The sequence below is a fragment of the Diuraphis noxia genome, unplaced genomic scaffold (genome assembly GCF_037042655.1).
Source record: "Diuraphis noxia isolate RWA-SAM2 unplaced genomic scaffold, SU_Dnox_SAM2 contig0003, whole genome shotgun sequence".
NCBI lineage: Eukaryota > Metazoa > Arthropoda > Insecta > Hemiptera > Aphididae > Diuraphis > Diuraphis noxia.
In genome coordinates this window covers 54,759,544-54,771,212 of record NW_028301713.1, presented here as the reverse complement: position 1 = coordinate 54,771,212, position 11,669 = coordinate 54,759,544, and the positions used below count along the sequence as shown (strand labels likewise).

The 11,669-nt window shown below is 26.8% G+C and overlaps 1 protein-coding gene across 1 annotated transcript; it reads left to right on the top strand.

Moving 5' to 3' along the window:
* Positions 1–19: 19 nt before the first annotated feature.
* On the top strand, positions 20–6,009 carry LOC107162867 (putative pyruvate dehydrogenase E1 component subunit alpha, mitochondrial). Its single transcript, XM_015509983.2, has 6 exons — positions 20–203; positions 3,496–3,561; positions 3,647–3,820; positions 3,973–4,191; positions 4,261–4,758; positions 5,529–6,009. The coding sequence occupies exons 1-6, from the start codon at positions 165–167 to the stop codon at positions 5,715–5,717; spliced, it is 1,185 nt and encodes a 394-aa protein (XP_015365469.2). The 5' UTR covers positions 20–164; the 3' UTR covers positions 5,718–6,009.
* Positions 6,010–11,669: the final 5,660 nt, after the last annotated feature.

The window sequence follows — 11,669 nt, the reverse complement described above, 5'->3', positions numbered from 1 at the left end:
CTCTCTTATCGTCCCGTTCAGACCGTTCCATTAGTATTTACTATTAATTATTAATTTTACTGGGTATTTGTTAGCGCGTACATTCCTTTTTTCACTGTTCGTAATATTTGTTTAATATTTTTTATGTGTAAGTTTTCAGCGAAGTAAATCAAAACGTCAACAAAATGAACAGTTCGTCGGTTTTAAGAAAACACACTCTTAAGGTTAGTTACACATAATTTGTTCAGAAAACCAAATAGGTAGGTTGCTCACTTTGAACGGGTTTATTTAACCTACAGAAGGTCAAATTTAACATGTCAATTACAATTAAAATATATAATTAGGTTTTGATTTTATAATTTTACCTTTTTCAGTTTATTAGTTATATTACCAAGGGTTTGAGTTTAGCCTAGGTTTGAGTGCTCAGTTTTCTAAATTGAGATAAATTGTAGTAATAGTTAAATCTTATGTTATGAATATTAAATAATAGTGTCAACTTTTTTAAAAACTTTATACAGGCTCTCTACATACAATTTTGGGCATCTGTACTATATGTTTGTGCGGGCCTCATGAAATTTAACTTAATTTTAAACAAATATTCCTATCCTAAATTCAAAAATTGCAAATTCATTTCCATGGGTCTCTAAAAGCCAGGTCCAATACCTCTCCCACTCATTGTTGGAGCCCTGCCTATTTAGTATTATGGTAATAGTCAACAGAATTAATGGTTAGGTAATAACTGGTAAGTCTTATTTCAGTATAGCTACTTAAACAATTAAAAGGAACAAATTCTAGTTTAGCCCCCTAGCGATTTAAAAAATTTTTTTTTGCAAAATGTTTGTTTTTGTATGCTTTTTGTAATGGTACATTAAAATAAAGTTGCTCAAACTTCTTATGGAAGTAATGTTCAAAAAACTTCAATATACTCTATTTTTCAAAAAATAATGTTATTGAATTAAAAATATCAACAATTTGAATTTTTGGAATTTTTTTTTGTATTGTTAGTATTTGTATGCTTAATTTTTTGGTAAAATCAAAATTGATCTATCGTACTTTTTATGTTAAACTTAAAAATGATCGATTTTTTCCAAAAATTGTGTTTTTGAGTTAAAAATATCAATACCTAAACATTTTGAAATTTTTTTTTCATTCGATGTGTAATAACAAAAAAGTTTTTGGTGTAATCAAAATTTGTCGGTCGGACTTAGTTTCAAAGTTATTACACCTCAAATAGGGAAGTGATTACATTATTGGCAGCACTCGTCACTCTGCTCTGCAAATCAAAAATATCCCTCAACTTGCTATGCAACACCACCTCAAGTATGCCACAGTGTAAGTTATGCTGTAGTTTATGGGCAGTGATTAGCGACACTCTTTGAAAAAATTCTAAAAATACAAATTTTTGATATTTTTAATTCAATAACATTATTTTTTGAAAAATAGAGTATTTCAAAGTTTTTGAACATGATTTCCATTAGAAGTTTGAGCAACTTTATTTTATTTTTAATGTACCATTACAAAAAGCATACAAAAACACTCATTTTGCAAAAAAAATTTCAAAACATCACTTTGAAGCTAAACTAGAATTATGCCAAATGTAGTATCTAGATACTTACTAAAATAAGTAAAATTATGTATTCAATATTTTTGTATTAATTTATGCAAAAAATGTATGCATAACATATTCTAAATACACAATTTAAATTACCTTGCAGAATACCTACATCAATCCAGATCTTTGTAAAATGCATATATATTTATGAGTGGTATTAGACAATGTACTATGAGTTCAAAAACTTAGTGATATCAGTTATTCAATTCAACTATTATCTAAGCTAGTAGTTGTCGACGTGTGTATTTTATGATCAACTAAAAAGTATTTGAAATTTTATATAGTTAATACTTTATACCTTGTCCTAAACCTATAATATTTTTTTATTCGGGGTACATTAATTACCTGTTTTAAGAGGACGCCACACCCGCATATGTTGTCTTCGTCGTACAAGTGCGTAATAGCAAATTTTACGCTCAGAAAATCTCGTTTATCTCCTTCAATTTAAAATTTAGAGTGAATTGACCTATCATAAAAATTAAAGGCAAGATTATTACCATGGGCTTTTTATTATATTTTAATTTTAAACCAAGTTATGAGTATTTTTAGATTTAAAAATAATTTACAATTTTAAAATACTTATAACTCGCTTTAAAATTAAAATATAATAAAAAGCCCATGAGATGCCCTCGGTAATAATCTTGCCTTTAATTTTTATAATAGGTCAATTCACTCTAAATTTTAAATTAACGGAGATAAACGTGATCTGCTGAGCGTAAAATTTGGTATGCTATGCACTTGTACAACGGAGACAACACATGCAGGTGTGGCGTCCTCTTAATACTAATTAGTTAGCTACCTGGTAATATAACAAACTGCCTTTAAAATTAAATTACAATAAATATGTAACTTGTTAATAAATGTTTTAAGTCAATAATTTCTTGTATGAATATATAGATTTTTAAGATTGATTGTTATGATTGGCTGTTAGAAAACAATGTCTTAATGAATTCTAGAAATTACACTTTATGTTTAATAATTATGTGCTTACATTTTTGTATGTGCAATTATTTAATGTATTGAAACTTCAACTTTGTAAGCCATTATGCCAAAAAAATATTAACTAGTAACTATTAATGCCCTTATTAAATGTTGTTTTGGTACATTCTATGAAAATAATATTAGTCGAGAAGTCTATGAGAAATTATAATATGGTTCTTTATTTGTAATGCATGATTAGTATTGATTGATACAATTTGTGTTTCTGCTAGTATCTAATCAATTAATTTGAAACAATTTTTTTATAATTTGTTACGTACTATCCATATTTTGAAATATCTTGACTGATTTTTTTATTAATTATTTTAATTTTCAAGAGAAATGAGCATTTTGTGATATTTCATAATTCATATCTTGGTTGAAAATTAAAATATTGAAAAAACCTCTGACACTTGATCACCAATAATGTATTTACCTAAAAGTGTGATGATTTATCAATTCACTCTAATATCAAAACTAATAGCATACAATTGAGATTTGTGAACAAAAATGTGTTATGTTGTATATTTGTAAATTGGAGATATTATAACACTTGGTTCGGTGTCCTCTTAATAATTTGAATAATTAAAAATTTAAATTTGATTTAAAAATTATATTTTACTGAATGAAATATTATTTTTAATTAAACAAATAATCCATATTTAGTCACAGATATTAATCACATAATAAAGATAATAAATCTTCATCACATTGAGTAAGACAATAATAATTTTTTTTTTATAACTTTACAGTCTATGTCATCAGTTAGTTTTAGTTTGTTGTATCATCATTTATTATTGTTTTAAAATTTCGTGAACATAACATTTTAGCATTGAATGTTTTTGTATGTTGTGACTAATTTAGATAATATTCAATAGGTTTTATTTTGTACCATATTTTAACATTTATTTTTCTGTTGTTTACAGAATGTGTTATCTATCTTAGAGAGTCGTCTCTTTTCAAGCACACCAGAAGCCACTTTTGAAACTAAGGTATAGAGACAGTTTATGTTTAAATATATATTTTTTAAATTGATATTTTCACCAAATAAATTATGTATACTATTTAATTCTTTAGCCATTTAAGTTGCATAAACTTGAAAATGGTCCGAGTACAACTGTCACCTTGTCTTCAGAAGATGCTATTAAATATTATAAACAAATGCAAACTATTCGACGAATAGAAACAGCTGCAGGTAATTTGTACAAGGAAAAAATAGTTCGAGGTTTCTGTCATCTCTACTCTGGACAGGTAAATTTTATAAGTTGTTAAAAATATCCAAGGTTTTTCAATACTTTCCATGCTATATTGCTATCTATTTAATTAATATTGTATGCCGTTATAAAAATTACAACATAGTTGTTTAAATAATCAGTATGTGTTTTTATAAAATTTGTTTCTAGGAAGCATGTGCAGTAGGAATGAAAGCTATGTTCCGTGACACAGATTCAATAATTACTGCATATCGTGCTCACGGATGGACATATCTTATGGGTATTGAACCTTTTAGTGTATTATCAGAATTAACTGGGCGTAAAAGTGGAAATGCTCGTGGTAAAGGAGGTTCTATGCATATGTATGCTAAAAACTTTTATGGAGGCAATGGCATTGTTGGAGCTCAGGTAAATACATTATTTTGTAGTTAAGCTATATATTTATATTCTATAATTTAAAAAAAACTTCATTTTTAGGTACCTCTTGGTGCTGGCATAGCACTTGCTGCTAAATATTTAGGGACTGGTGGTGTGTGTTTTACTTTATATGGTGATGGAGCTGCTAATCAAGGACAAGTATTTGAGGCTTACAATATGTCGAAATTGTGGGATCTACCTTGTGTTTATGTTTGTGAAAATAATGGCTATGGTATGGGAACTAGCTCTGAACGTGCATCCGCTAGTGTAGCATATTATACGCGAGGAGATTATATTCCTGGTATCTGGGTGGACGGTATGGATATTTTGGCTGTCAGAGAAGCTGCTCGTTTTGCCATAGATTATTGTTCTAGTGGTAAAGGACCACTAGTTTTAGAAACAGCAACTTACAGATACTCTGGACACTCAATGTCTGACCCAGGTACATCTTATAGAACTCGTGATGAAATTCAAGAAGTGCGACAAACAAGAGATCCAATAACATCTTTCAAAGAAAAAATCATAGGAGCTAATTTAGTTAATATTGATGAATTAAAGGTAAATATGCTAATCTAAAATTAAGTAGCCATATTAAATACTTAAAACTATATAGTATTAAATAATATTGTTTTATAAAGCAATTTAATTATTTTTTAATAAAATGCAAATTAAAAAAAAAATAAAGTTATTTATTTATTTTTATTAGGGTTATTATTTAATTACTAATATCAGTGTTTGCAACATTCACTAAAAAAAATGAATTCGTTCATGTTCACGTTTAGTCCTTAAAAAAGGAACTTGTTCATGTTTACGCTCATGTTTTTTTTTAAAACTAACGCATTCATATTCTTTGAAAAAATGAAAGAGTTCATTTAATTTTCTTTCATGATTAGGGACCAGCAATTAATACAAAAATCTTAAACATATAGGACTCAACCCAAAAATTAAAACACAATTATTAGACTTAAGAGTATAATGTATATACATTTTCTAAAGTATCTAAATTATATACATATATTATAAAATAGTAAATCAATTGAGTGTTTTAAAAATTGTTCAAGTTCATTAAAAATATAAATGTCGTTTATGTTCTATTTGAAAAAAATGAGTGACATTCACTAACTATGAACGTATTTACATGTGTTCATGAACAACATTCTTTCCGAACACTGATTAATATAGACATATCAGTATACTAGTTGTACCACCTTGTGTTTCGGCATCTTTTTTATTATTCATTTAATTATTGTGTGGTGGTTTATTAAAATACATATAAACAATATAGGTTCATAATATTTGATAGTAATAATTAATTTCTTATTGTTTAGCAAATTGATAAAGAAATTAAAGCTGAAATAGACGATGCTGTGAAGAGAGCAAAAGCAGATACGGAAATTCCATTGTCTGAACTTGCAGGTGATATCTATTCAAAACCTCTTGAGACCACAGTTAGAGGAGTAAGTCCGTTCGAAAATTTGGAACACATAAGAGTTGGACCAGCTGTAAATTTAAATTAAAATTCAGAATTTATGTATAATCCTTAAAGTTCAAACTGCACATTTACTAAAATATTAAGTCCATTTATTATATTCATAATTTTTTATTAGTTATGTTTGTGTATGGATTAGATGCTCTAAAGCGCTTTATTATTCAGTTTTACAGTTACAATTTTAGTACAATGAAAAAAAAATATTTTTGTTGAATGGTAAAAATGTTAAATATTTATTTACCTAAAATATTCTGATAATACTTGAAATTGAAATGTACCTATATTAGAGCAATAAACAGTTGAATTTGTTAATCAATAAATGTAGTAATTATTATTAGTATAATATTTCTTTAAAAATGATGTGTTCGCTTCACACTCAATCTAAGTCTACTGATTGCCAAATAATATTTTTTTCTAGTCCAAAAGTACTTATCTTTCTCCAAATTTTCTTAGTAACTTAAGTTCAGTTTTGGCACAATGGTTTTGGGGATTTAACCAAAATTATAAAATCCAAAAACTACCTTATATGAAGTTGCTATTTAAGTAAATTTACATATATCTTTTAATCTTATCTATTAAAATATTTACTTGTCAGATTGGTACATTGTATTAAATGTTTTATTAATATGAATTATTAGTTATGAATGTTATAATCATACCGACATATATATTTCATGCAATAGTAACTTTTTATAATGTATAAAAACATCAAGCATATTTAATATAATTTATAATATTATATACACATACTAAGTAATAATTGAATAATATATAGGTGAATATGGTAATATAGATTAATTTCAAGTGAATTTTGCATGCTACAGCCTACAGGTAGCCACATTAAAAAATATGTCAATTTTAACATTCTACTTGAATTTTTTGTGACTATTGTTTAGTGCCGTAGAAACCGCGGTGCGTGGGGTTTATTGCACCGGGGCCCCACGTTGCAATTTCTAATATGAGACCCATACTTAAATAAAATGATATAAGAATTAAGAATATATACTAAGAATAATTTTTTTAATAAGATCATAATATAATTATAATTCTGTTTGTACTTTGTTATTTTAGCATAATATAGCATCCCCCAGGTTTAAATTAGCACTCCCAGTTCCCATATAATAACATCTAACAATATAATTATTTTTAAATATTTTGAATACATAATATATGATGTACAGTATATGTACTTAGCTTAAATAAATAAAGAGTGACAATTACATTAACATTTATACAATTTCAACTTTATTATTAGTTATTAATTTGTCTATACAAAGTATTGAAGAAAAATTAATTAAAATTTTAATTAATTATATTTGTATTATAATTAAAAAGTAAAAATATGAATGACTAAAAATTTAAAATTATTGCAATGCAGCTTATTGCAGTGGGGTTACGGACTGCGGGGGGCTAAGCCCCTACGGATCTGTGTACCATCAATTATATCAGCACCCCCTACATTTACATCCAATGTGCACCTATTTAAAGGGGCCACGGATTAAATTTGCACCGGGGCCCATCTAGTTCTAGCTACGGCACTGTTATTGTTCAAAGATTATCATGACAGTACAATATAGATGTACCTATTCATGATTATTTTAGTTTAGTTTTATACCTATTATCAAATAGTTATAATTTTGGTATTAAACTGTATAGTTGTTTTCCTTTGGTCATATATGACAATCGTCGCTGCAGTAATGCGAAAGTAATCCCCGCGGCGTTGTCGGTTCAATCTGGAAAAAAAGATATTATTATTATATTACAAATAGAAAAAAAATCTTGACATATTTTAGTATTTATTACGTGTACTATGACATAAAAACCTATATATAATTGTATTTATATATACGTATTTAATATGTATTTAGGAAAAACCGTGAGGATGTGCCATTAACGAGTTAAAAAGTTTAAGATGTATTTTTTTCATGACTTGTTTTTATGGCGAACCTATCTATCAACTAATCAACATAACGAATAGACCTTGATACTTTTTACAACATTGTAAAACGCATAAAAGCTTAACGAGTTATTTTTTATCACGAAATAAAGTTAATGATTTTTATTTTAGATTTTGAGCAGAGCAATATGAATGTTTATGTCTTACAAAGTTATAATGATGACATCGTTTGGATTTTGGATTGTATATAGAATATTTGCCAATATTTTCTTAGGCGAATTTTTATTGTAGTTGGAATCTTGGAAAATCAATTAATAACGAAACCCGTGTCCTAGCTCGTGCTGGGCGTTATAGCTGATAACGATGGACTGTCTTCAAACAGAGGCTGAACAATGTGTCAATGTATATATAGTAACATAGGTAGTATGATACTTTGCGCCAATTATGTACGAATAGTGTAGTACTACAATTTAAAGTGGTGTAGTAACAAAAGTCTCACCTACACATTTCAGTCTTTCATAAAATAAAATAATTTAGTTTTTAAGTTATTTATAGGTAACTAAACTGAAATTAAATTTTAAAAAAGGTGTCTGCTGTGGATTAAGAGTCGTTTAGGCTACTGTAATGGGTAGGTTAAATTTGGATATAGTGATATAAAAAAAGTATTAGTATTTTTAAACATGAGAAATTTTCGAGTACCTATTGTACATTTTTTTTAAATTATTTTCAAAAAAAAAAAAATTTACTCAAGAAAATATTGAAAATTCAATGCTAGGTTTCTCGTTAATTATTTTGAAATGCCCGAAAATTTGCAAATTGTTTTTCAATTAGAAATTCATAAATACTTTCTTTTGACAGCGAACACTTAAAAATACGTACTTGAATATTTCCAATAAGTTTTTTATCTTTAAGTCTTTAACAAGAAAAGAAAAAAGATCACCTGAAGTAACGTTATTTATATTACCATGAAATATTGATTATTTTTTTTAAAATTGTTTTTTAGGTTTATTTATTATAAAAGACTTACCTATAGTAATTGTCATTGTATTAGGTAATAAACGATACCTATACAGTATACATCAATAGTTTACTGTTAGTCGTGCAAGCGTATTTAAGGCATATTTTTATTTTTAATTATCGGGTGTCCGGGTAGGAACCTTTAATTTAATTATTGCTATGTGTATAGTGTACCCAAGTATATTTTAAAATAATATATGTATATTATAGTTATATTATGATAAAAGTATGAACATATTGGTAAAAAATTAAACCTTGGTAAATTTTAAGGTTTAATATAGCTTTAGCTTGCAGTAACCCGAGTTTTAATACGGCAAAGTGATAACAAAAAAATACAATTTTTGTTTAAATATAAGAACCTATAGGAATAATTACGACCATACAACTTAAAGGATACTAAAAATGTAACCTTCAACGGTGTGTATAAAAAAAAGTATCAACTCTATAGGTTAGCCGTTAGGACAAAAACAAAATTAGTAATATAGGTAATTGATAATTTATTTGAGTAACTACACTATTTAAAATTAAAAAGTTAATACTTAGTTATAGAAATCACAATTTAAATTACCATACCGTATCCATAAAATAACATACATAAATCTTGCTTATAAATAATTATAATATGTTAGTTTAGATGCAAGAGGCCCGCTCAAGGCACCCAAGACCCAACTCAACTTACTCAACTTTTTATCAACATTTATAACTAAAAATACAGTTTATCATATATCTGATTACAACATAAAAGTACAATAAATAATAATCGGAATTAAGCTTGGAATTATTTTCAAATTACTAAAATGTATCATTGTTTATCGATCAAGAATACTTACCTAGTTACCTATTCAGTGGCGTAATTACGGGGATGCACGACGCCACGACGGTGCACTTGCACCCCCAGGTATTATGTAGCAGGTGCAAAGATATGCTTTTGCACCTGCAGATGCTGAACTTTATACCTATTGAAATACAATACCAACTAAATTTCATCGATTCGTTGATTTTTTTTTAAATTTATTTAAAAATGTTGTATCACTTTAATTAATTTCATATATAAATATTATATTTTTATATGTATAATGTACGATGTACGAATGTACCATATATAGTACAGACACAGCACATAAAGTATTTAAAATATAGGTAGATACAGATTTTGATATTTGTTTATGTTATATTGTTATTAAATGTAACCTAAACCTATAGCACATGCGAGCAATGCAATTAGCTTTAAATATGAATAATATGACTTAATTTATCATAACGATTATTGGACCGATAACATTTTGCACCTGCTGAAATTTAATGGAATTACGCCAATGTACCTACCTATTTAATAATACCTACTTGACACCTCGTATTATTCAACTCTATATCTTTCAGCAGACTTATAACGAATGGAATCCAGTTAATCTTATTAATCTTAACACTTCCTAACACACTATTTTTTAGCATTTAACATTCTGATGTTTAAAACATTTAAACATCATGTCTATCATAATAATAACCGTTTCACTTTTGTGTATAATAAGTAATAATAATATGATTTATTAATCGCTATATTTTTTCAATAGATTATTATTCATAATATCAGACGATTTCGAAATTTTATTATAAATTATAGGCCATTTGGTAAAAGTGCGGAATTCCCATATTGATCAAGATCAGTTGGCTGAATAAATAGGTGTTCCCGTAATTTTATTGATACATAATATTTAATTATACAGGCATACATTATATCAGTGGTTCCCAATTGGTGGTCCGTGGACACCCAGGGGTCCTCTTTTTGATGTAATGTGGTCCTAGGTTATGCAGTACCGAAGTGATATTTTTATTTTATTTTAGTAGAATTTTTAAACACGTATTGATTTGAAATTCCAGGTATTTTGAGGAATCGCTAACGAAACTCGATTATCGCTAAAAAGATCGACAAATTAATGTATTATATATATAATTTTGCTATTGTTGTACAATTATATATATAGTTATTCTATAAGCTAATAAAAAAAATATATATATATATAATTTTTTTTTTTATAATTAAACAAAATTGGAAAGTAAGTATTCACAAATAAGGGGTTCCCCGCCCTATTTAAGTTTTAGCTAGGGGTCCGTGGCCCAATGCTAAATGGGAACCACTGCACTATATAATAGTACAGTAGGTACATATATTGATATATGTATATTCCCATGTAAACCGTTTTATAATAGGCCTAACTTAGGTATAACTAATTATATTTATATAGGTATATAAACGAATAACGGAATAACTGCCAAGATAAATTGATTATATCATCCGTGTTTGTTTTAAATAATAATCACAAATTTGCATAAGGTGCATATAGTTCTATATATTTCCATCTCATTATTGTATCAAGTATAGCCATATGCCCATATATATATAACATATGGACGTACGTCATGTATAATATATATATATTTACATTATAATAAATTCATGATATTCATCTATCACCTCAATATATAAAATACAATCAATTATCATACCTACTATAATTACGTCATTGGGAAAACATGATTGAACTTTTTGCATCGCTGTATTACTAATTATTTATATGAATGATTATGTTCTTACAAATTCTACCTATACCTATATAGGTACCTACTTAATATTTTAATCCATGTAATTCAGTTATTTGTTTTCATTAACAATTATATGTTCGATTTTTTATGGAAATTGAATTATAAAGATATGTTATACGATTAACTAAATAATATTATGAATACAGATTAGGTAATATAAATAATTTATAAATCAAAGTTTTCTGATTTTCTATACACCTATAATTTATGTCTTTCTAAAATTATATAGATAACTATGTGATAATAATAATATATGGACATATAGTACCTACCTACATTAGTACCTACCTATTACACACAATACATTCATAATATGTATATAATTATTATTATTATTTAGATACATACTATATGCATACATATAGATATAATTATTACTTCTTTTAATAATAAGCATATTCTGCATTAATTTTCTAACTATGAATGAGTTTGGAATAAACTGTAATATTTCTAATCTAACAACCT